The sequence below is a fragment of the Chiloscyllium plagiosum genome, unplaced genomic scaffold (assembly GCF_037043375.1).
Source record: "Chiloscyllium plagiosum isolate Xiang-an unplaced genomic scaffold, Cpla_swu_hap1 HiC_scaffold_20, whole genome shotgun sequence".
Lineage (NCBI taxonomy): Eukaryota > Metazoa > Chordata > Chondrichthyes > Orectolobiformes > Hemiscylliidae > Chiloscyllium > Chiloscyllium plagiosum.
The window spans coordinates 59,747,490-59,774,852 of record NW_028270158.1 but is presented as its reverse complement, the minus strand read 5'-3'; the positions used below and the strand labels follow the sequence as shown (position 1 = coordinate 59,774,852).

The 27,363-nt window shown below is 42.6% G+C and overlaps 1 protein-coding gene across 8 annotated transcripts in view; it reads right to left on the bottom strand.

Moving 5' to 3' along the window:
- Positions 1-27,363, bottom strand: part of LOC122560494 (inactive rhomboid protein 1) — a 365,137-nt gene that overhangs the window by 40,182 nt on the left and 297,592 nt on the right. For all 8 annotated transcript variants that reach the window (XM_043711146.2, XM_087998010.1, XM_043711147.2 and 5 more), the window contains 6 exons: positions 22,438-22,644; positions 18,214-18,336; positions 10,420-10,574; positions 7,649-7,900; positions 3,696-3,807; positions 2,039-2,113 (listed from right to left, as the gene is read on the bottom strand). In XM_043711146.2, the coding sequence (XP_043567081.1) occupies positions 2,039-2,113; positions 3,696-3,807; positions 7,649-7,900; positions 10,420-10,574; positions 18,214-18,336; positions 22,438-22,644 (924 nt within the window). The remainder of the gene's footprint in view (positions 1-2,038; positions 2,114-3,695; positions 3,808-7,648; positions 7,901-10,419; positions 10,575-18,213; positions 18,337-22,437; positions 22,645-27,363) is intronic.

Sequence of the window (27,363 nt, the reverse complement as noted above, 5' to 3'; positions counted from 1 at the left end):
TAATAAAATTCCAGCCTGACTATGAATTCATTAAAGGAAGGATATCTATGAATGACACAATAATGTCTGCTGCAACCAGAACATAAGAGTTCAACAGACCAAAAAGCAGGAGTAAAAGAGCTGTCAATGTATGCAAGCACAGGCTTCAACTTTATACTGAACATTTCGCAGAAGAATACAAAATTTCAGCAGTAATATTAATGTTTCGGCCAAACCACTTTGAAATAACAGTGCTCATTTGCCTTTTGCACTCCACTCTTGGAGTTAAAATGTGGAGGTTAGAGCACAGAGGACTGCAATATCATGACTTCATATTGTAAACATAGAAAATAGGGACAAGAGTAGGTCACCTGGCCCTTCGAGCCTGCCCCACTATTCAATATGATCATGGCTGATCATTCAATTTCAGTATCCTGTTTTCTCCCCATACCCCTTGATCCCTTTAGCTGCAAGTGCCACGTTCAGCTCCCTCTTGAATATATCTAATGAACTGACTTCAACAGCTTCCTTGTGGGAGAGAATTCCACAGGTGCACAACTCTGAGTGAAGACATTCTTCCTCATCTCAGTCCTGAATGGCTTCCCCCCTATTTTTAGACAGACCTCTACTTCTGGAATTTCCTAGCGTCAGGAGCATTCTCCCCACATCTAGCCTGTCCCGTCCAATCAAGATTTTATATGTTTCTATGAGATGGCCACTCATTCTTCCAAATTCCAGCGAGAAACCAATCAATCCTGTCTTTCTTCATATGTCAGTGCTGCCACCCTGGGAATCAGTGTGGTGAATCTTCGCTGGACTCCCTCAATAGCCAGAATGTCCTTCCTCAGAATAGGAAACCAAAACTGCACATAATTGTCAAGGTGTAGCCTAAGTATAACTGCAACAAGAGTAAAGGGGATAAGCGATTATCAACAACCAGGGAGTAGTTTGGGTTAACTTCCAGTGATGACCAGTGATGGTGGGGAACACTGAAGTGCAAGCTTTAGTCAAATGTACCTGAAACATCCTTAAACCCAAACTGATAATTTTGAAGCAAACTTGCAATGCATTGTTTACCCTGCGCACAACATTTGTTAATTTACAGATGAGGTATCCAGCACTGGTTAAACGGTGTAGCTATTTTGTTAAGGTCGCTCTATTTTTTTGTTCAAGCCTTGCAATCTGATAATGGAGCAGCATTAGTCGTTTTCTTCACATTCAAAAGATTCAGGAATAGAGAAACACTGGATTCCACAGCCACCCTTGAAAGTCTCAAAATGTAACAATCAGAAGTCAAAGAATTAACTGATAAACTATTTAAAATTCCAGAACATGACAGGGGCACTTTTGCTCCATAATAGAGTTGCAGCCTGCAGGTTTAAACAGTGCATATTAGACCAGGGATCTTGAATACAGCTGACCCCTGCTACCTCAGAGCAGACCCACTTTACTGGGAAGGATTGACAGGGGCAGAGGTTACAAATTATGTCACCTCTTATTCACATTTATGAAAGTTTTAAAGAGTGTTAAAAGTCAATTTCTTTGGGCTTGACCAATATGGCAAGCTCCATGTTTACAGCATTAATAAATATGAGCTTGCTGCCTGAATTATTGGTGGCTTAGAAAACAACACGTGTCAAAAATAGCCAAATTTCCAGGTCGCTATCTTTCAACGGTTAAAGAATGTTATCGATAAGAATGCCAGAAGTCACATGACACCAAGTTATATTCCAACAATTTGAGATCACAAGCTTTCTGAACATTATTCCTTCACCTGACACAGGAGCAACACTGCGAAAGCTTGTGATTTCAAATTAACCTGTTGGACTATAACCTGGTGTTGTGTGACTTCTGACCTTGACTACCCCAGTCCAACACCAGCACCTCCACATATTATCTACAAGAATCACAAGGTAGATATACTAATCCCGACAAAAAAACAACGGATAATAGAGTGATTCAGGAATTCACGTTCCCAGAGATCAGCTACTATTGTGATCAAGACAATCCTTATCCAAGATAAGTCAGAAGCTTCTAAAGAGAATTCAAACTCACTCACAGAGTTTGGTCCAATCCAGAAATTTTCTTGCTGCACAAATTTAACATTTTCATAGACACCTTTATTTCTTAATATCTGAGGAAGCAAATGGAAATGATTAAAAATATATTAGGTGAATGACAAACTTGAGGCAATGCAACATAACACCAGAACATAAAGGACAGAATCAATGAAATGATACATAGCCAAAAACATGGTCAAGAGGAAGGGTCTTTTAATTGTCACATGGCCAATTTTTCACCTCGACCTGGGTGGTAGATATAGCGAGTTGGCCGTGTAATAGCAGAAGAGGAGTAGACCCGATGTAAGAGGCAGGAATAGCCCTAAAAGAACTCCATGAGTGTTTCCTTTTTCACCTTGGACTGAGCTGACCTTTCAATGAGCTTTCTGGTGTAACCACAGAGTTCATCAATGGGTAATGAAATTGTTCAGATTTTCAATGCCTTCTCCCCATCACCATTTACAGCTGGCATTACAGTGAGAGGGATGTGATTTTATTCAGCTAAATGTTCCAAATTCAGGTACTCTCGATGATGAATATTCAGCCCTTCATCTCACATCAATTGCCAAGGAAAGTTAATACTTCTTATCGGGCAAACTGTAAATTGCTGAAGGAGTAGACAAAGAAACCTATATGAACTATAACAACAAAGTTTGATCTGCGTATGAAAGTAGCCGAGTTAAAAATTATTGGGGTATGGAAGATATTCTGAGCTCCTCAAATGTAGTTTGCTGTGACCTGTTATTTAATTTGTTTGACTATTTTCACAGAAGCAGGGCATGCAAAATAAGCCCATTCTGGTGTAATGCTCAATGTAACATCCCACTAAATATACAGCTGTACTTAACTTTCACAAAACTTCAGAAGAAACAATTTAACAGATACAAAAGACAGTCACATCCAAGCAAAATACTGAGGATGGAGGTAGTCCGAAATAAAAACATAGTGCTGGAGAGACTCAGCAGCTCTGGCAGCCTCTAAACAATGTTAACGTTCTGAATCCAGTGACGTTGGAACTCACTTGGGACTGTTCTGAAGAAAAGTCATTGGACTCCAAACGTTAACAGTTTCTTTCTCCACAAAGGTTGCCAGTCTATAGGTGAACATTAAGTAGTCCAGATAGCTGGAGCGGCATAGCTGCTGAGTGGTTAGCACTGCTGACCCACAGCACCAGGGACCTGGGTTTGATTCCAGTGTCAGGTAACTGTGTGGTGTTTGCACATTCTTCCTGTATCTGCATGGATTTCCTCCAGATGCTCTGGTTTCTTCCCACAGTACAAAGATGTGCAGGTTAGGTGGATTGGGCCTGCTAAAAAGTGTCTATCGGCGTGCAAGCTAGGTGGGTTAGCTACCAGAAGTGCAGGCTTACACAGGGACAGGGGTGGTCCTGGATAGGATCTTCTTCAGAGGGTTGGTGTAGACCTGATGGGCCAAACGGCGTGCTTCCACACACTGTTGGGATTCTATGATAACAGGTGGAACACAACAAAATACTTTTGTAGTTTGCATACTGATACTAAATTACTTCAAATATGTTAATATGACACACACTTAATACATTGTCATTCCATTAAACTAATAGTGTCAGAATTATTACCTTGTGACAGGAATAAAGTTAAAATGAACTAATTGCTTTGCTTTTGATTTATTACTTACTGAATCTACAGTTTCATGTTGAGAAAATCCTATTGGAGCAATTCCATAGATACACACTGCTAGGATAGTAATCAATATATGCACAAACGTAATCCAGTACGTGAAAAAAGGCCTGAAAGGAAAAGTTAGCAACTATTAGTGATCAAAAAACCTGTAATAAACTAATTGTTTGAACATTTAACATTACAGCTAACATAAAAAGGGTTTATAAAATCATGAGGGGAATGGATAGGGTGAATAGCCAAGGTCTTTTCCCCAGGGCAGGGGAGTCCAAATCTGGAGGGAATGGTTTTAAGGTGAGAGGGGAAAGATTTAAAAGGAACCTAAGGGGCAACATTTTAACGCAGAGAGTTGTGCGTATATTGAACAAGCTGCCACAGGAAGTGGTGGAGGCTGATACAATTACAACATTTAAAAGGTGTCTGAATGGTATATGAATAGGAAGGGTTTAAGAGGGACATGGACCAAATGCTGCCAAATGGGACTAGATTGATTTAGGATATCTGGTCGGCATAGACAAGTAGGACATGCTGTACATCTCGATGATTCTAGTCTTTCAACAAATAACAGTATGTTGTCAAAGATAGTTCTAGTACTTTCATTACCAGGTTTCCTGACCACTAGGAAACATGGTCAACAATTGATAACTTTAAAAATTAGGCTTCCTGTTACAGTGGGTTGTTAATTTTATTCTGGATTAGTGGTGCTGGAAGAGCACAGCAGTTCAGGCAGCATCCAAGGAGCAGCGAAATCGACGTTTCAGGCAAAAGCCCTTCATCAGGAATAAAGGCAGTGAGTCTGAAGCGTGGAGAGATAAGCTAGAAGAGGGTGGGGATGGGGAGAAAGTAGCATAGAGTACAATGGTTGAGTGGGGGAGGGGATGAAGGCGCTAGATCAGGGAGGAGAGGGTGGAGTGGATAGGTGGAAAAGGAAATAGGCAGCTAGGACAAGTCCGGACAAGTCATGGGGACAGTGCTGAGCTGGAAGTTTGGAACTAGGGTGAGGTGGGGGGAAGGGGAAATGAGGAAACTGTTGAAGTCCACATTGATTCCCTGGGGTTGAAGTGTTCCGAGGCGGAAGATGAGGCGTTCTTCCTCCAGGCGTCTGGTGGTGAGGGAGCGGCGGTGAAGGAGGCCCAGGACCTCCATGTCCTCGGCAGAGTGGGAGGGGGAGTTGAAATGTTGGGCTATGGGGCGGTGTGGTTGACTGGTGCAGGTGTCCTGGAGATGTTCCCTAAAGCGCTCTGCTAGGAGGCGCCCAGTCTCCCCAATGTAGAGGAGACCGCATCAGGAGCGACGGATACAATAAATGATATTGGTGGATGTGCAGGTAAAACTTTGATGGATGAGGAAGGCTCCTTTAGGGCCTTGGATAGAGGTGAGGGAGGAGGTGTGGGCACAGGTTTTACAGTTCCTGCAGTGGCAGGGGGAAGTGCCAGGATGGGAGGGTGGGTCGTAGAGGGGCGTGGACCTGACCAGGTAGTCATGGAGGGAACGGTCTTTGCGGAAGGCGGAAAGGGGTGGGGAGGGAAATATATCCCTGGTGGTGGGGTCTTTTTGAAGGTGACGGAAATGTCGGCGGATGATTTGGTTTATGCGAAGGTTGGTAGGGTGGAAGGTGAGCACCAGGGGCGTTCTGTCCTTGTTACGGTTGGAGGGGTGGGGTCTGAGGGCGGAGGTGCGGGATGTGGACGAGATGCGTTGGAGGGCATCTTTAACCACGTGGGAAGGGAAATTGCGGTCTCCAAAGAAGGAGGCCATCTGGTGTGTTCTGTGGTGGAACTGGTCCTCCTGGGAGCAGATACGGCAGAGGCGGAGGAATTGGTATGCATTTTTTAAAGTACTCAGAATCTCTGTCACATCTCTTAGGTGCAGATGTTTAATACTGAGGCCAGCATGTTAAATATGTGGGGGAAGAAAAATGTATTTGTATCAACTTGCTCAGATCATGCACTCCTAGAACAGGTGGAATTGAACCTAGGCCTCCCAGTCTAGGGATAGGGACATTATCACTGCACCACAAGAGGATGATTCAACTACCCTGAAACCCATTTGTAATGTTACAAGTGACAACACTAGCACAAGCATAACCCTCCTGAAAAGTTCCAGATTTCACAGATCAGCTGTCTCTAGCAGAGTGAATAAACGGTCAGCACCAGACTCACTACGTTAGAGTGTAAATACACACCGAATTACAGACCATATCAATTCTATTCTAAGTGAATCTATTTTCCACACTGGGGCACTCTGTCAAAAATGTACATTCTCATTGAATCGAAGTACACGGAATCTAAGTTGCAATGATCTTTCCCAATTAACTGTGCCATTATTCAGAACCAGTAACCATTTGGATGTACAGTCAACTTCACTTGGTTCAACCCTCAAGGATGTAATATTTCAGCAAGCAATATATTTCTCCCATTTTCCATTTCCTGGTGTAATCTGATTCCTATTAAAAATTCTGCTTGAGCCCTCGGATCAATTTTGCAGAGTGTACAAATTAAAATCAGCCTATTACTGTCAAAATCAATTTCCCACTTCCATCTCGGTAAGTGCGACCTACATAGTAACTTACATTTTTCCATCTGTATTAACCCAGCATCCATTTCACCCCAAACGCTAACTGCCTACATGCGCAAATATATTCCAAACTCTTAAAACAGATCCCAACATGTTGTTATTGAAAACAGAAACAGCAGACTGCAGTTTTACGTACAGCTGAAAACTGCACTCAAAACTGCATTGTTAAGAAATGGTTTGATCTTTTGTTCCCTCAAGGTTACAGCCATTTGTATAGCACCAAACACAAGTTTCCAGCAATTTGCACACCACTGTAAAACATAATTTATAAACAAACAATGGTATTAAAAGTATTCCTTCGTATGCATAAGGTACGTAACCTGGTGCAATTTTGTTAATACAGCTTTATTAGAAAAAGTGTTTAAATCAGGGGGTTTGGTCTACTGCAAACCAAATCACTAAAAATTGAATTTCTTAAAAGCTAAGAAGAATTTAGTTTTACGTTGCCATAAAGCAATAAAATTCTAGCAATTTTCTTGACAAAACACTTTTCAAACATGCTTACAGTGGCCTGACAATAATTTAAAAATCCTCTGTAAGCAGCACTAAGCAGGAACAATTAACAGAAATGCGCAATGGTGATTAATTCAGTCTGGGGCCTGGACAATATTTTGGACAGGGTCAGTTTTCAGTGTGATAACGTGCACAAAAGACAGGAGAACATTGATGCAGTGGCACACCACTTGTTCTTTGAACTCATGGAGCTTTTGAATTGTTTTGCTCATTTCAGACAAATTACTCAATGTGAGGGAGATGAAGTTTCTGCCCAATATTGTTTGCCAACATACCAGCTGCTTTAGCCAGAGAACACCAGAGATTAGATAGCCCGAGCATTAGTCAGCCAGAACAAAGCAGTTAGCAGTAGGTCAGGGAGGGAATGTAACTAGGGTTCTCTCTCCTATCCCGGCTGCAAGTGTACTAGACCACTGGGCAACGGTAAGATCATACTGGACTGTAATCCTTAAAAACCTGCCAGCAATCATCATCTACACATGAAAAATCAACTCATGAGTGAGGAAGTCAATGCAATCCAGTACCTGTGGACCCCTCGGAGAGGTTGAACTCACCACCAGTTATCTCTCTCTCTTTCTGATGAGAGAGCAGCTTTATGGGACTATAGTAACCTTGGCAGTACAGACTTGATGGGCCAAAAGGCCTCTTCTGTACAATATGATTCTATGATGATCAAAAAGAAATATACCAATGAATGAAGGTGGGAGAATGGCTACCGTCACTTCAAATGGGACTTAAAAATATCAACTTGGGGGACAAACATCTGAGTTAGTACCTCAGAACCAAAAATGTCCAGGAAGCCAGCTCTTCATATATAACATTCACAGAATTTATAAATTCAAATCAGATTCTGTTCCATACCGATGATCATCCATATTATCTATTTGTTTCTTCACATAGCTATCTATCCGCTTGCGATAGGTTCGATTTGTTAGCTTTCCCACCATTCCCAGGCCGTACGGTCTTTTCTCCTTGGCGAGTAACTTCTTTACGGGTATAGCAATGCGCTGGCCTCTTCTTTGGCCACTCACACTGACCACCTCCTGCCGTAACCGCACCTTGGGTTGCGCGGGTGTTCCTTCTTTCTGCTTCCTCCAGCCCCGTTCCAACGGACTGAAAATGACAAATGATTCTTCACAATGACCCAGAAAAATGTAAACACTTCAACAGTCAATCAGCCTCGACAACTCTAATGTAAACAGTTTTCCAATAAAAACAGGTCTTATTGTTTCCCAACAGATATGCAACATGGTTAGGCTTTTAATCATGTCGTCAAATAGAATCATATACTCCTTGTAGGCCATTCAGCCCATCAAGTTCATGCTGTCCCTCCGAAGAGCATCCCACCCAGACCCAGCTCCTATCCTAACCCTGTAACCCTGCATTTCCCATGACTAACCCACCTGGCCTGCACATACCTGGACACAATGGGCAACTTAGCATGGCCAATCCACCGAACCTGCATATCTTTAGATTTTTGGAGGAAACCCACACAGACATGAGGACAACATGCAAAGTCCACACAGACAGCTGTCTGAGGGTGGATTCAAATCTGGGTCCCTGGTCATGTGAGGTCTGTGTCACCGTGGAAAAGATTTGATTAAGTTACTTTCAGAACAACCATTAAAGTGCAAGGTGCATTCAGACACTTGTGAAAACAAAAACATCAATACACGGTAGTGAAAATTCAAATATGCAAGGTATTGTCTACAAAAAAAACCTCACAATTATCTGCCTCCTATCAGTGAAAACACAACACAGAATTAATTGGGACATATTGCCTCCTGGGGTATCTTTCATTTGAGAAAGGGTGGACCCAATATTTACTGCGACCAAGAAAAGAAGGATTGTCAGGCAAGAAACCTGGAAGTAAGGGAATGTATGTGCACTCCTAAACGTAAAAGCAAGCCATGTTTAAACTTTGTGCAGTTGGTTTCCTGTCTGATGGGCAGAAGCTAACTCTGACATTGAAAAGCCAAGCAAGTAGACCGATGAATTGAACAGCACTTGAGAAGTGTGTGGGTCACTGCTTGAGGGCCTGATCACATGCAGATCAATTCATTGGAAGGCTCTCTCAGTGGGTCATCTTGGTTACCTTAAAGCACAATTTCCCAAGCTTTACCTTAGATTCAGCTTCACAGCCCGTTGAGCCAGTTACAGCTCCTCCTCCGTATTTTCTGTACCTCCACCTGTTTTATCATTGTTGAGGGGGTGGTGGGGGCAGAATGGTGATGCTCAGTAGTTAGCACTGCTACCCCACAGCATCATGGACTCAGGTTCAATTCCAGCCTTAGGCGACTGTCTGTGTGGAGTTTGCACATTCTCCCTGTGTCTCTGTGGGTTGTCTCCCACAGTCCAAAGATGTGCCAGTTCGGTGATTGGCTGTGCTAAATTGCCCCATAGTGTCCATGGATGTGCAGGCTAAGTGGGTTAGCCATGGAGAATGCAGGGTGACAGGGATAGGGTAGGGGGTAACTCTGGATGTGATGTTCTGTTGGAGGGTCAGTGTGGATCCGATGGGCCAAATGGCCTGCTTCTACACTGTAGAGATTTTTTATGTATCTTCTATACGTACATAACTGGAAGCAACATTCTCCACAAGCAATGCAATCAAAATGTTTACCTCAAGGATCCCATCCTTCTTTTACCAACTGGGACTTGGGACACCTTAAAGCATTTTATCTTCTCACCTGCCGCAAGCCATTTGTCCCTGGGGTTAAGAGCTCCCCCACCCCCTCAATGGTAACAAAATCCGATAGTGGCACAGAAAACAGAAAGGAGGTGGAGCAAGTGGCTCAACTGGATAAGAAGCTAAACCAAGAGAGAGCTTGGGAAATTGCGTTTTAAGATAACCAAGATGACCCACTGAAGTGGATTTATTTTATGATGGAGATTCCAATAAGTCATGCAGCTGAAGAGAATTTAGTGGAGAGGCTGGTTGAGGTCAGTCCCGATCCCCAAAGTTACAACAGCAAAATATTCCAGTGTTTCATAATTCCAGGAGGTTTGGAGGAGAGCCATTGGAATGGGAGATTAAAATTGTGTGGGGACATTTGAGGAATATCAACCTACAGGCCACGGGGGATATAGCAGAGAAATGGGGCTGACTAGATTCCTTCTCACAGAGACAGCGTGGACTTGATGAGCTGAATAGTCTCTTCTGTGCGGCATCAAGGTACATTATACCTGAGGGCTCACCTTAGACTAAATTAATAGAGACACCACATATTGCAAGAAGATTTATTTTATTGAAGGGGAGGAAGTTTAATTCTTTTAACCACATCGTGCGATATTTTCTAATCATTTTTGGAAGGAAGATTAAACGCTGCCCAATTAGACAGATTGAAAATCAATATCTGCCAACTTTACAAGCTGCACTTAATTTAACGCTGTTTGCAACCTGTACCTCCCTCCAGTGAATCAAAGTTGGAGTCAAAAACCATTATGCCCACCATGTTCTCAGACAGCTTATCTACAATTTGATGCAACGATATTGTACTGGAACAAAATATGATCTCGTGGAGATGTTTTCTGTTGCCCTCACTGCAACAAGTTAACCTGCGCTGAATTTCCATTTTTAACATTATTCCTTCCCCGTGCAGGTCTGACCCAGTGGAAAGCCTGAAACTCACAGCATTAGATGGCTTCTTTCGAGTTCTCTTTTGTCCAAGGCACTGCCAGTCAGGTCAGTCTGATCGAGAGACTTGGCCTCTGCCTCTTTCACACCTTCTGCTGGTTCAAATACCTCGTCGGGATAGGTGGACAACTCTTCAGGTAGGACTCCTTCCTGGCCAAAAGAAATAACACATTCAAGACAGAAAAATCTTAGCAAATTTGAGACAATTTCACTCTGTCAGATACCATAACAATTAAATATGAATTACATACGGGAGCTGTATCACAGCACATTGTTCTGTCGTTACTCATTTGAGCAAGAATGGGCAGCCTTAATGGCCACCAGATGGAGTTATTTTAAAGCTAATCTGGTAACAAACAGATGCCAATGAAGTCTGAATGAGATGAGGCTCAGTATTGCACAGTGTATTGCTTCCACATGCTAATTGGCTTAATAAGACTTAAACCTTTCACTGAAATCAAAGGAAGCATTCCAAGTTTCAATAAAGTCCACAAGACAAGCCATGCAAAGTTGAGAAACCTTCAATGTGCCCACTTTCTGTCTTGCAGAGCATTCGTAAACTCAAATGAACAAGGAAAGTCTCTTACACTGTAAAGCATGAGTACATTTTCTGTGTCTGATCAGCAATGATAAAGAACTACCAAAGAATCCAACAAGAAATGGGCAGTTCTTTAAGTTCTGAAAGGTTATGTTTCATGGACTTCTCTTGTTTGTTCAATGTCACCTATCAGTGTACATTAAACAGTGATAATCTCACATTCATGGCAATGGGGATTACTTTAAAATGTGCTATCTGTAGCAGCCAATCTGTACTCAGCTTTGAACAATGCAACACCACCTGTTGTTCCTTAAGGAAACTGATATATTACCAAGCTGATCCCTGAGCAGTCCCTTGTATCAGAACAGTGTGAAAATCTACAACACACTGATCTTTAGCATTTCTACGACAGAGCCAGAATGCTGCATAGCTCTGTTAGCCACTCAATGAAAGAGGCTATTAACAATTGCTTCAATGTATGTTTAATGTGCCTGTTCTCAAGATCGTGCTCATTTCTGTGTACTGAATCATAGATCTGACAGAAACACATTGTAACAACTTGACATTTCATCACGAGATTATTCAATGAAAAGCACAATGCAGTCTGGAGGGTGTCGCGAACTTCAGCTGGGGAGGCCCAAGTTTGACTCTCAATGAGGCTTGTATCCAGGTTTCACATTCTTTGCTATCATGGGCTAGACTATTGGAGAGGAAAAGGCAGGCAAGGCTACTGGGAAAGATTGCTTTCAGGCAGGTTTACACAACAGACCAGAAACACTCAGAGAATCACACAATACCAGGTTATAGTCTAACAGGTTTAATTGGAAGCTTACAACTGTGCACTCCACAACCACCTGATGAAGGAGCAGTGCTCAGAAAGCTAGTGCTTCCAATTAGACCTGTTGGACCATAACCAGGTGTTGTGTGATTTTTAAGTTTGTATACCCCACTCCAACACCGGCATCTCCAAATCTTGATTGTTAGGGTGCAACTGCTGGCTAGCACTTGAAATATTATGGAAATTACAGACACTGTCCCATCATGCCTCTCCCCTAATCTTCTCAAAAGCTTCACTTCCTACGACCAGAATACACATCACCATCTCAGAGTTGAATCCGCTGTAGGTTTTCAAAGAGTCATACGGTAATGCATTCAGTCATTCTCAAATGGAAAAGGATCTTGTTTAATACGAGGGGGCATTCATTTAAGGTGAGAGGGGAAGTTCAAAGGAGTTGTGAGGGGCAAGTCTTTTGACACAAAGAGTGGTAGGAGTTTAGAATGTACAGTCAGGAGCGGTGGTGATGGAGGCAGATACAATGGGGGGGTGGGGTTTAAAGGACTTTTAGATAAACACATAATTATGCAAGGAATGGAGGAATATGGACCAAGGGCAGACAGAAGGGATTAGTTTAATTTTAGCACGACAGAGTCTTAGAGATGTACAGCATGGAAACAGACCCTTCGGTCCAACTCGTCCATGCCGAACAGATATCCTAACCTAGTCCCATTAGCCAGCACTTGACCCATATCCCACTAAACACCTTCCTGTTCATATACCCATCCAGATGCCTTTTAAATGTTTAAATGTATCAGTCTCCACCACTTCCTCTGGCAGCTCATTCCATACACACCACCCTCTGCATGAAAACGTTTCCAGTCTTTCTCTTTTAAATGTTTCCCGTCTCACCTTAAATCTATACCCTCTAATTTTGAACCCCCCCCACCCGAAGGCAAAAGACCTTGCCTATTTATCCTATCCATGCCCCTCATGATTTTATAAAACCTCTATAAGGTCACCCCTCAGCCTCCGACACTCCAGGGAAAACAGCCCCAGCCTAATCAAGCCTCTCCCTATAGCTCAAACCCTCCAACCCTGGCAACATCCTTGTAAATCTTTTCTGACCCCTTTCAAGTTTCACAACATCCTTCCTTTAGGAGAGAGACCAGAATCGCATGCAATATTCCAAAAGAGGTCGAACCAATGTCCTGTACAGCCAATGGGCTGAAGGAGACATTCTTGTGCTGTACAGTTCTATGCTCAAACATGTCCTGCTTTCTGTCACATTAAGAGTTAAGTGCCCTTGTTTTGCAGAAGGCTTTGATTAAATGTAGTCAAAATGTGAAATACACAAGAGACAAATCAAATAACTTCATTCTGTGGTCATGAGACCACACAGGCTAGAAGGTCATCTTTAGAATTCCTGCATGTTGCAGTTTCTGGAGATTCAACTCATTCTTTATTCAGTGAAATAAAGCAGTGAGGCACAGAGATTTCTCCAACACCATTAGAAAGTGTTCGAGCATTGCCAACATTCACAATGGACCTTCTCTGCTGAAGTTTCTGTCATGAATTGCTTTATAGTACAATAAAAGAACAGAAAGGCAAGTCCCTGCTGCTGAAAACTCTTGATAAAAAGGCAAGACACCTCTGAAGAGAAGAAAGAAAATAAACTCCAGCATAAAATGTCAGGACGGATATTGAGATAGAATGATTTGACAGTGAGAGCCTGCTCATCAACAACCACCTACATTTACATAGCACCTCAGCATCCCGTAGTGTATCACCAGAGCACTGACAAACTTAGCTACAGTGAGGTGTTACAGCCACAAACTACCAGGTGGATTAGCGAAATAGATTTCACACATAGGAGGTGATGAGGGAGAGAGAATTAGAAAGGGACATTATAATTAGCACGTTGACAGCAATGGAGCAACAATCATAACCAGGAATCTTTAAAGGACAGAACTCAGAATCATACAGTACAGAAAAGGCCTATCGTGTCTGCACCAACTATTCATCAAAAGGTGAACATCAGGAGTGGGATCTGAACATACGACTTTAGAAAGGGCCTAGAAATCACCAGGTTTCAGCAAGGAAAGGAGAACCAACCACAGCATCTGGAACCTTCGACCACTTGGCCATCCTGGTAAATTAATTAGAAGCAAAATGTACCTCAGAAGCAAGTGTGCCTCAGAGAGGCTGTGGGATTGCAGAAGTAGTCGGGCTGAGACCATGGAACAACTGGGATATAAGAATGAGAATTTTGAATTTGAGACATTCATTATCTGAGTGCTAATGAACACTAGGGATTATAAGAGAATGCAACTTGCTGTGAATTAGCAGATGACTTCAAATTTATAGGAGAATAGACTCAGAGGTTGTCCAAGAGTGTATTGAAATAGTCAAGTCTAGGGGTAGCAGAAGTACAAACAAACATTTCAACAATGACCTGAGGCAGGAATAGAAATGGAAGATGGGAATAGGTGCTTTTCGTACTGGCGTGATCAGGCAATCAGGAGCTCATCTCGGGATCAGTTAGGATGTCAAGGTTGTGAACAGTGAGTCGAGGAGAGGGATGGAATTGATGCTTGGTGAATGGAATTTGTGGCAGCAACCAAAACAACAGGGCAAATCTGCTGAGGTGTGGCGATCAGAGTCAAATAGTCACTCCCTTTCTTTACACTTACACCACTCTGAACCTCTGCGTTGCTGGTCTCAAATTCCGATCCGGGACTCTGAGAAATGTGGAAGATACCTGTTCTGGAAGCCCTCCAGTGCAGTACAGGACCAGAGCTGGCTGCTAAACCAGATCCTGTCTGTACAGCAGTGACAATCACATTCTTGGGGTTGGAAGTCCCAGATACACTTTAGCAAGCTACAGAAAGGAGGCAAACGTTTGTTTAAGGTAAGTAGTTGAAAGGGTCAGGGTGGCAATTGGCGAGAGGTAAATATGAGCATCACTGGCGAAGAGTGGGCAATGTGGGGGGGGGTAAAAGCAATTGGTACAAGAAATAGCTGAGGGCTCTACCAGGCCAGTTTGTATCAGACAAACACCATCATTGTCATCTCCATAAACCAGGCATTCTGGAAATCTTTTAAAAAAACGTTTCCAAGGAAACAAATGTTGAAACTGGTGGAGTTCCATGTAGTGTTGTGGTTTAATACTGCTCCTAATTCAGTGGATAATAAAAGCAGGAAATACCTAGATTGTGACCTTTTGCATAAAGCAGGTTGTAGCAACAATAAACCAACAACTGGGTATGGCAACTCCCTGCAGTCAGCGATTAGAATGTGACACCCCTGTACAAACCTGTGAAAGTTGCTGGGAGAGAAACCACAAACTGTACAGAAGATCCCACAATACATGGCCACACCACCCCACACAGACAGCAAAATACCATCACCAGATACATGTTCCCCTCCCCTTCCTTGTTTGCCTTCCCTCATTCACTCTTTCTTCACTCCCAACATGCCCCCACAGCACCTTCTCCTGCAATTGCCGAAGGTGTAACACCTTCCCATTTGCCTCCTCCCTCCTCACTATGCAAGGGCCTGAACACAACTTCCAGGCGAAGCAGCACTTTACCTGCACTTCTCACAATCTAGTCTACTGCATTCACTGCTCACAATGCGTTCTCTACATTGGGGAAACGAAGCATAGACTGGGTGACCGCTTCACAGAACATCTATGCTCTGCCTGCAAGAAAACCCTGAGCTTCCAGTTGCCTGCCAAGTAAACACACCACCCTGTCCCCGGCCAACATCTCTGTCTTAGGCTTGCTGCAGTGCTCTAGCGCAGCTCAGCACAAGCTGAAAGAACAGCATGTCATTTACTGCTTGGCGATCCTGCACCCCTCTGGATTCAATACTGAGTTCAATAATTTTAGGGTCTGAACTCTCCCAGGTCCTAGACCCCAATCCCACACACCAGGCCTGTTATCACAGTCTGCCATTACACACTCCCTATTGTTAGCCACTAACAATCTCCGTTAACAGCTATTCACCACCCCAGCCAGATTGTTATCAACTCCTTTGTCTGTCCAACTATTCTTCTCTCTCTTTGGGCTCTATCCACTCCTATAATTTACTCCTTGCCCCCTCTCCTGATCCTCCTTGCTGCATATAAACTGACATTTTCCTGGTTACTCTCAGTTCGGAGGAAGGATCACAAGACCTGAAACATTAACTTTGATTTCTCTTCATAGATGCTGCCAGACCTGCTGGAAACTTTCCCAGCAACTTCGGTCTTTGTTTCTGATTCACAGCATTCGCAGTTCTCGTGGTTTTCATTAAGGAAAAAGATCTAGACTTGTGTAACTTCAGATCACTTCGGCACAATCCTGCTTTGTCTTATGAACAGAAGTCCCTTGGGTACTGTGCTAATGAGGACATTATTCACCCCAATGTTTTGAAGCTGAGTGATTTTAAGGGTTAAGGCTGCACTTAACTGATTAAATGCACAAAAGCTCTTACACTCTTATCTGCATGCAGGTTGAATGACATGTAGTCATATTTTCATTGTTTCTTTTAGAATACTTTTTAAGTTCACCACATGCTTCAACTCTCTGAAATAATCTTGAATTCACATTTCATAAGTGGAAACAAAAGAAAAAATCACTGAATTATAGAATAGTAAGCACATTCAGTTCATCAAACACATACCTGCTCTATTGAAGAGCAACACGGACATTTTCACTCTCTTGTTCTTAACCTCATATCCCGGAAATTCATTCCTCTTTCAAATTCTTATCCAACCCTCCATTAAAGACATAGGTGATATAATGTTACAGGTCGTTCTCCTATAACGCGTGTTTATTAAACACAATTTGGTTGTAACACAATTTGTTAATTGCGGATTATTTTTAAAAAATAAAACAAACTCCCATTCACTGTTATGTGATTCCACCTGGCACTAGCTGAACAGCAAAACCCAGCCTCAGGATCCTGTCTGCAAAATGCAAATTCAGTGTGCTCAGCTAAACCAGGAATGCAATCAGCTCTGCAAGCCTTGAAACTTAAATTGAAACTGGGAATTGTAGTCTACGTTTAGAAGGAATTTTATTTCAAACCAGGGAAGAATCTTGAGGAAGACTGGAATTCAGCATCGGCATCACATGGTCAGGCAGCTCACCTGCTTTCTGGTGAAGAGCTTTGTAAAAGGTACAGTGCTGTAGTCAGTGATTTTAGTGTTAGTGTTAAACTCACTGTATTATTTCATTAAAATATAAGATTTAAAGATTTACTTAGACTGTGCTTTGTTTGTGTTAGGCTAACTACTATTCTTGTTTCTATTTTTGATGGTTTGCCCCTAACCCTATTTATCCCATAGACTCCATTATTTGTATTGCAAGATTTTCTATAACACAGCGTCACACAGGAATGCAACTATTTTGTCATAGGAGAGCTACTTGTAATGTCATTGCACTGGTAATCCAGAGGACCTGGGATACTGATCTGTGGACCATGGTGCTGGGGGAATTTTAGTTCAATTAATTAGCCTGGAATCGAATGCTAGTTTTAGCAATGGTCACCACGACAACCATCATTGTTTGTTGTAAAAGTTCTTCTGGTTCATTAATGTCACTGGAAATTGAGTCCAGCACGGGAGAGAGGACAACAGTCAGCAACGAGACAGTGAGGGGATCGCGAGATCGAGCCCTCATGGGGAAAGCCTAGTGTAGAAGGACTGCAGGCCCATGGTTAAAGGAGGACTGTAATTTGGAACTTTTAATTTTATTTTTTAATTACTACTTTACACTGACAAGAACTGTAATTTTATTTTTTTTTAATTGTAATTTATCCCTTCAGTTTTCTACTTTTTACCCAAGATTGTGTGCCTAGGTCTCTAAGATGGCACTGTGAATGGGGACATTGTAAACTTTTCACTGTGCTCAACTACATGTGACAATAAAACTTAATTCTGATGTTCATTAGGGAAGAAATCTGCAGTGTTTAACCTCTTAACATTACTCCAGGTCCACAGCAATGTGGCTGACTCTTCATTTTTTAAAAAAAAAATCAATAATGACAAAGCAAAGCCACTCGGATGAAGGTTAATTAAGAATTGATAATAAAGGCTGGCCGTGTCAGGGATGCTCAATCCCAGGAAAGGCTAAAGATGCATCAACTCTCTCTACCAAGCACTTTTAAAATCCTTAACCAATCCAAAGACCCATGTAAGAATCTTTTAATCAGGAAATGCTCCAAACCTCACTTTGTGAAATATTGCTTACGATGATGATGAGATTTAATCTTCTGCAAAAATCAGACCTTCTTCCAACCACCTATATCTAGTTTGCACTGGTACACGTTGCTTTATTCCCTTTTCATGGCTGGTCTCGATTAGATATTCTTCAAACTGGTTAATACAGCTGCATCGGTGACATTTGTGTCAAGATCAATATACTGCAAGTTGGAACCCAAAGTGGAATATGCTGCAGATTTCAATACTGTGTGGTTTGGAATCTCACCCTTGCGAAAAAGGAAGTATCCAGCTCATCGGGGAAATCCACTGTATCCTCCTCCAGGAAGCTGGCAGGTGTAAAGCTGCGTCTTTGAGCCCGCCGTGTCGCACTTTCCCTGAGAGAGCGCCCCTGTAAAAGATATCAGCGATTTCATGACTATATAACAAAAGGTCACTGTCTCAGCACTCTGCAGGTCACCCCACACCCCTGTGCCTTTTTACAAGCATGAAGTGAAGGAAGAGAACGACTTGCATTTATGTAGCACCTTTCATGGTATCAGAGCACCCCAAAAATGATCCACAGCCGATAAGGTGTTTTTTTGAAACAAAGTAGGAAGTGGGGCAGACAAATTGTATACAGCAAGCTCCCATAGCAACATTTTTATGATAGTGTTTGGAGGATAAATATTGACCAAAACACCAGGGACAAACACTTGCTGATTTTCAAAAATGATGCCTTAGGATCTTTTACACTCTCCTGTCGGGTCACACAGGGTCTCTGTTTAACATCTTATCTGAAAGAAGGCACTTTCAACAGAGCAGCACTCCCTCAGCACTACATCAAAGAGCCAGCCTTGATCTTTGTGTTGCAATGGGAATTGGAACCCACAATGTTTTGATTCAGACATAGAATGCTACTAACTGAGCCATAGCTGGATTTGATCTGTGTTGGCCAACTGCAAACTGATAAATAACGCAGTAAATAGTTTGTGTAAAAGGATACACCTATTATGTTCCAGTCTTGATCTACCTGTAAAGGGCAACGATCTCGACATTATCATCAATCCACAATGCTCTAATCGCTTTCACCCAAGAGGGTCACAGTATTTTGATTTTATATTGGGAGACTCAAGATGCCTTCATCCTACAAAAGTTGAATTACAGTCTCAGCACATTGGTCCCTCTGAAAAGAGAAGTTAGTTACGCTATAAGAATCATCAGGCACCAGCATGCAAGTTAACAGCGTACTGAAAAAAATGATCTAGGGATCAAGTGATATTCTGATTAATGCTAGCATTAGTTCTGACACTTGATACAAGATATGAAGAAAAGTCAAAATGGAATAAAGCAACACAGAATAAAGGAAAATCTAATATAAAAATGATGAGAGCTCCGAATTTGTATGTTGAGCCTTTGTGGGTGCAATTTCAATTTTTGTCAGGGCCAGATTGACACAAGGGCCAAAATTATTTCACCCAATCAATTTTGACCATTTGTTAGAGCAAAAACAACTTGCAATTCCTCACGTACTTAACTGGAGAACGAATGGAGACCAACACGTGCTAATAATCAGGGCTGAACACATTGGAGAGCCGAAAAGGGAGTTTTGAAAATATCAAAGGAGATGTTAAGACAGAAGAATTTTGAACCAAAACAAATACTTCAAATGGATCTATAGATGGGAAATAAAGACAGATTACGGCGAAATTCAGCAACGTGGTGAAAGAAACGGAATTCATGTTTGCAGTTCACTAAGCTTCTATGGTCGTACTGAAGAATAATAATAATAATAGCAAGCAAATTCTAGCTAAGAGGGTTGCCTTAGTTCAAAACATACTCAATAGAAACAAAGAGAATGTTCTCAAAGTATTAGCACTGGTAACATTCAGGAGGTCTTTGAGATAGAGTCAGACAAGGGAAAGATAAAGATTTTCAAATCCAACTTGTAAGGTAACATGCTGGTGCCTGATGATTCTTATAGCGTAACTAACTTCTCTTTTCAGAGGGACCAATGTGCTAAGACTGTAATTCAACTTTTGTAGGATGAAGGCAACTTGGGTCAGAATCAGGATAATGGGAGAACAGATCTATACAATAGGCTGGGGCTATTTTCCCTGGAACGTCAGAAGCTGAGGGGTGACCTTACGGAGATTTATTAAATCATGAGGGGCATGGATAGGGTGAACGGTCAAGGTCTTTTCCCCAAGGGAGGGGAGTCCAAAACTGGAGGACACAGGAAACATTTAAAAGGGACCTAAGGAGCGACATTTTCATGCAGATGGTAGTGAGTGTGTAGAATGAGCTGCCAGAGGAAATAGAGGAGGCTGGTGCAGTTACAGCATTTATAACGCACCTGGATGGGATTAGAGGGATATGGGCCAAGTGCTGGTAAATGGGACTAGATTCATTTAGGATGTCTGGTTGGCATGGTAGAATTGGACCAAAGGATCTGTTTCCATGCTGCACATCTCTATGACTTTATGCCTCAAATGGGAGACTTGGTGTGACAAAATGTCAAGATGTAGCAAAAACCCCATGCAACACATACACATTTTGCGCTCTCTTTTCAAGCGTGCTTGGGCCTTCCTCTATTGGCTCATGGCTGTGCACAGGAAGGTACTTCAGCAGTTTGCAGTTACCTCCTCCAGGTTCTGACAGATCAGGAGTCACTGTCACTTGTTGTCGACATATTAAAAGATGTTCTTGCTAATAGTCCATCTTTCAGGCCAGGTTATGAATGCAACTTCTGTGGCCATCAAGTCCTGGAACAGGACGCGGAACTGGAGGCAATGATAGTTTAACCGAACGAAATACTCCCCAACCGTGTCCTTCGGATAATTAAGGTTCCTCTATATTTCACCAATCTTATGTACGTCTGCCCACTTATCAGTCGTACGTAGCTCCATTTAAATTTTCTCTTTTATTGCTCCAGTGAAGTATTTGGGAGTGTAGAAGACGTTACTTAAATGCAAAACGTTGATGAGACGTTTTACATGAAAACTAAACAGAGAGCTCCATTCAAGTGGGAAATGAGGGAATAATTGCTTTGTTGTTTTCTTGTGTTTGTTTTAGGCACATTCAGTCACAGAGGCCGACAGGATGGAAAGAAGCCCTTCGGCCCAACTTGTCCATGCAGCCCATTTTTCACAATTAAACGAGTCATCTCCTGCATGGAGGCGGTTTCGCTGGCAATATCAAGAATAAAAGCTGTCACAAATTGGAAGCTTCACTCTTGATGGTATCTTGGCTGCAGAAAAGTTTAACTTGTCCTCACAACATATGATCTATGATTTTTGCAATTTTGAACCAAGTTTTGGAAAGTTCTGTTACTATGACAGCTGTAACGGGAGGTCAGATTTCCCTCCAGAAAACAACTTGACAGGTACTTGGCGCCTCTTCTGCTTGACCTCATGCCTGTCGAACAGGTGTTGTGCTATAACTGATAGTTGGCCCCAAAACTGGCGCAAAGAACATATTCAGACAAGTTTTCTCTATCTACGTCAAAGTTCCAGGCAACTATTTAAGCCCATTTGTAATTAGTTGGATGAGTGGGTGGACAGTTAATTAAAACAGCAAAAAGGACAGAAAGAAGGATATAGGTACACTTCTGAATATCTAAATACAATTACACAAAGATCACTAGAATACTCCAAGGTTTAGTTGTTCAAAATACATTTAAATGCAATAAATACATTGACAGAACTTTCCTGGGTCACTGTCAGGGCTTTAAAGTTCCATTTGACTGTCCCCCCAAAAAAGTTAAAAATGTGCAGAAACCAATTCTTTTTTTTAAAATATACATTCGGAGGAAACTGGCTTCTCTGGCTGGGGTCCATATTTATTGCCCATCCTAAATTTGCCTTCAAGGAGGTGATGGTGAGCTGCTTTCTTGAACCAATGCTGCCCATTTGGTGTGGGTACTCTCATAATGCCCTGAAGGAGGTGGTTCCAGGATTTTGACCCAGCAACATTGAAGGAACAGCCATACATTCCCAAAGTCAGGATGGTGAATTTCAACTGTCCCCACATGTACTGGAGATGCACAATTAAGCTGCTTGTGTGTACAACCAGCAGGTAAAAATGTGGCAACTTTTGTAATTAACAATCAGAACATTGCCATGGTCTCAGTATCATTACTATTGGTTAGAACTAGGACACCATCACCTTCAAGTTCCCCTCCAAGCCATTCACCACCCTGACGTGGAAATATATCGCCGTTCCTTCACTGTCACTGGGTCAAAATCCTGGAATTCCCTCCCTAAGGGCATTGTGGGTCAACCCACAGAAGGTGGGCTGCAGCTCACCCCCACCATCTCAAGGGGCAAACTAGGGGCGGGGCAATATCCACATCCCAAATGAATTAAATCAAAACAAACACTTTGAGAGTTTGCACTTCCAGTTGAATCAACTTCAGATATCAACCACAACATCAACTCACACTGTACAATATTTTGGTTAATTTCTCACAGCTGAATGACTTTTCAAGAGGAATCATGGATCATTCACCTACCTTTACCAGGGCAGCTGCTGCCCTGAAGCTCATCTTAGCCACGGACTCTCTCTTCCTTCGTTTAGGAATACGGTTGTATCCAGAGCGGGAACTAGTGAAGGAGCATAGAGATGCAGCACCAGGAGTGATCGGGGTATGCGGAACACTGTAGCCATCTCCGTCATCAGTCATCCGAAACGCTCTACCTCTGGCGAGCGGGTCTACAATCTGCATGGATTTACATTGAAAGAAAAGCAGAGTCAGAGTCAAGGTGCTACAAGGAAGAACTTCCAGCTTATTCTGGGATGAATCAGGTACAGACAGAGATGGAAACCAGGCAGAATTGCATCCATTGCCTGCTACATGACATGACTGATAAGCAATAGCATTGAATACTGAGCAGCACATAAAATAGGTACTCTGTGAAATACCATATGGTATACAAAGCTGCCCATGTTGGTTTACAAACACTCTGACTAGTTCTAATGAAAGCAGATTTTGGGAATTAGAATACGAGATACTAGAACTAATACAAAACAGTAAATCAACTGACATGTTAGTCTGCATCAATGGCCTATATTGTCCAGAAGATTTCCTTGATTAAATGGTTCATCTTCAATACAGAGACACTTAAACGAAACAAAACAGGAAACAATAAATGATTTGTGTCATACATTAAACCACGTCATACCATTACTCTTTACAAATACATTATAACTCTAGCTCCATTAAAATTACATGGTGATTGCTATTTCACTGCAGTTACACCACTGTTACCTCAATTTAAAAACCGCAGCATAGTTGACCTGGTATCTGTCTGCTTTTGTGATTTTTAGTGCAGTTTCTGATTGCATTTAAATGACATACCAATCTTGATCCTTACTTTGCAGTTGCAATGATGATGAAATAGTCAGTGTCAACCATCATAGAACATACAATAGTGTAGCACAGTATAGGCCTTTCAGCCCTTTATGTTGTGCCGGCCTTTTATCCTTCTCTAAGATTGAACTAACCTACATAACCTACATTTCACAATCTTCCATGTGCCTATCAAGTGTTGCTTAAATGTCCCGAATGTATCTGACTCTACTACCACAGACCCACCACTCTCTGTATAAAGAACCTATCTCTGACATCTCCCGTTAACCTTCCTCCAATTACCTTAAAATTATGCCCCCTAGTGATAAACATTTCTGCCATGGGAAAAAGTGTCTGGCTATCCACCCTATCTATGCCACTCATCATCTTGTACATCTCGATCAAGTTACCTCTTATCCTTCTTCGCTCCAATGAGAAAAGTCATAGCTCCCTCAACCTTTCTTCATAAGGCATGCCCTCCAGTCCAGGCAGCATCCTGCTAAATCTTCTCTGCACCCTCTCTAAAGCGTCCACATCTTTCCTATAACGAGGTGACCAGAACTGAACACAATATTCCAAGTGTGGTTAAACCAGGGCTCTATAGACCTGCAGCATAACCTCACGGCTCTTAAATTCAACCCCTCCCCCCACCCGCTAATGAAAGCCAACAAACCATACGCTTTCTTAATATCTCTATCAATCTGGGTTACACCTTTGAGGGATCTATGGACATGGACCCTAAGATCCCTTGGTTTCTCCACACTGCCAAGAATCCTACCTTTAACCCTGTATTCTGTATTCAAATTTGACCTTCCAATGTGAATGACTTCACACTTTTCCAAGTTGAACTCCATCTGCCACTTATCAGCCCAGTTCAGCATCCTGTCAATGTCCTGTTACAACCTACAACAGCCCTCCACACTACCCACAACTCCACCAACCTGTGTCATTGGCAAACTTACTAACCCACCCTTCTACTTCCTCATCCAAGTCATGTATAAAAATCACAAAGAGCAGAGGGGTCCTAGAACAGATCCCTGAGGAACATCACTTGTCACCAAGCTCCAGGCTGAATATTTTCCATTTACTATCATCCTCTTCTATGGGCCAGCCAATTCTGTATTCAGACAGACAGGTTTCCCTGTATCCCATGCCTCATGCTTTCTGAATGAGCCTACCATGGGGAACCTTATCAAATGCCTTGCTAAAATCCACGTACACCACATCCACTACTCTATCTTCATCAACGTGTTTTGTCACATACGCAAAGAATTCAATAAGGTTTGTGAGGCATGACTTGCCCCTCACAAAGCCATGCGGACTCTAATCAAACTATGGTTTTTCCAAGTAATCATAAATCCTCTCTCTCAGAATTCTCTCCAATACTTTGTCCAGCACTGAAATAAGACTGACTGGTCTGTAATTCCCAGGACTATCCCTATTCCCTTTCTTGAACAAGGGAGTAACATTTGCCACCCTCCAATCATCTGGCACTTCTTCAGTGGACAGTGAGGATGCAAAGATCATCGCCAAAGGTGCAGCAATCTCTTCCCTTGCGACCTGTAGTAACCTTGGGTAAATCCCGTTTGGCCCAGGGGACTTCTCTATCCTTGTTTTTCAAAATCTTCAGCACATCCTCTTTCCTAACATCAACCTGTTCAAGCATATCAGTCTGTTTCACACTGTCCTCCCAAACGTCAAAGTCGCTCTCAGTAGTGAATACTGAAGCAAAGTATTCATTAAGGACCTCACCTACTTCCTGACTCCAGGCGCAAGTTCCCTACACTATCTCTGATCGCCTCTACCCTCACTCTGTCCATCCCTTTGTTCCTCACGTAAGTGTAAAACGTTCAATTCTGGCCTCGGGCGACCGTCTGCGTGGAGTTTGCACATTCTCCCAGTGTCTGCGTGGGTTTCCTCCGGGTGCTCCGGTTTCCTCCCACAGTCCAAAAATGTGCTGGTCAGGTGAAATGGCCATGCCAAATTGCCCACAGTGTTAGGTCACTGATCAGGAGTAAATATAGGGGGTACGGGAAAGGGTCTGGGTGGGTTTCTCTTTGCAGGGGCGGTGTGGACTTGTTGGACCGAAGAGCCTGTTTTTGTACTGTAGGAAATCAAATCTAGTCTAATCTTAGGGTTTTCCTTAATCCTACCTGCTAAAGCTTTTTCATGCCCTCTTCTAACTCTAAGTCCATTCTTCAGTTCCTTCCTGTCTACCTTGTATCCCTCTAGAGCCCTGTCTGATCCTTGCCTCCTCAACCTTAAGTAAGCTTCCTTCTTCCTCTTGACTAGATGTTCCACATCCCTTGTCACCCAAGGTTCTTTCACCCTACCACCCCTTCCTTGCCTCACTGGGACAAACCTGTCCAGCTCTATCAGCAAGTGCTTCCTAAACAACATCCACATTTCTGTCATGCATTTCCTGGAGAACATCTGTTCCCAGTTTAGGTGCCCCAGTTCCTGCCTAATAGCATTGTAATTCCCTTTCCCCAATTAAATATTTTCCCATATCATCTGCTACTGTTCCTCTCCTTGAGTAAAGGTCATGGAATTGTGATCACGATCACCGAAATGCTCTTCCACCGAGAGACCTGACACCTGGCATGGTTCATTGCCAAGCACCAAATCCAACATACCACCCCTCTGGTTAGCCTATCTACATATTGCTTCAGGAACCCTTCCTGGACACACCTGACAAAAACTGAACCAACTGAACAAAGTGGTTTCCAATCAATATTAGGAAAGTTAAAGTCATCCGTGACAACAGCCCTGTTACTTCCGCACCTTTCTAAAATCTGCCGCCCAATCTGCTCCTCAGTGTCTGTGGAAAACTCTCAATAAAGTGACTGCTCCTTTCCTGTTTCTGACTTCCACCCATACGGACTCTGCAGACAAAACTCCCTTGATGATCCCCCTTTCTGCAGCTGTGATACCATCCCTGATTAGCAATGCCACTTCTCCACATCTTTTACAAACCCCTTCCCACCCCTGTTCCTTTTGAAACATCCAAACCCTGGAACTTGCAACAACCATTCCTGCCCCTGTGATATCAAAGTCTCCGTAATGGCCACAACATCATGGCTCCAAGTTCTGGATGCTCACTGAGTTTTCAGACGTTTTGTCACCATGCTAATTAACATCATCAGTGAGCCTCTGGTGAAGTGCTGGTGTTATATTTCGCTTTCTATTAATGTACTTAGGTTTCCTTGGGTTGTGCTTCATTTCCTGTTCTTTTTCTCAGAGGGTGGTAGGTAGGGTCCAGATCAATCTGTTCATTGATAGAGTTTTGGTTGGAATGCTGTGCTTCTAGGAATTCTCGTCCATGTCTCTGTTTGGTTTGTCCTAGGATGGATGTGTTGTCCCAGTCAAAATGGTGGCCTTCCTCATCTGTATGTAAGGATACTAATGATTGTGGGTCATTGTTTTTTGGCTGGTTCATGTTCATGTATCCTGGTGGCTAGTTTTCTGCCTGTTTATCCAATATAGTGTTTGTTACAGTCCTTGCAAGGTATTTACAAGGGAATTACAATGCTATTAGGCAGGAACTGGGGCGCCTAAACTGGGAACAGATGTTCTCCAGGAAATGCATGACGGAAATGTGGACGTTGTTTGGGAAGCACTTGCTGATAGAGCTGGACAGGTTTGTCCCAGTGAGGCAAGGAAGGGGTGGTAGGCTTATGCCCGAAACGTCGATTCTCCTTCTCCTTTGATGCTGCCTGACCTGTTGCGCTTTTCCAGCAACACATTTTTAAGCTCTGATCCCCAACATCTGCAGTCCTCACTTTCTCCTAGTTTATTTTAACCTACTGTGAATCCTCTTGCAAGGATGCCTTCCTTGAAGAAGCTCTCCTCCTCCCTCTACATTCCTGAAGAAGGGCATAAGCCCGAAACGTCGATTCTCCTTCTCCTTTGATGCTGCCTGACCTGCTGCGCTTTTCCAGCGAAACATTTTTAAATTTTGTAAATGATGTTTGTTTGGCTTGTTTTCTGTATAGGGTTTTTTTTAAGTTCATTAGCTGCTGTTTTAGTGTGTTGGTGGGTTTGTGGGCTACCATGATGCCAAGGGGTCTGAGTAGTCTGGCAGTCATT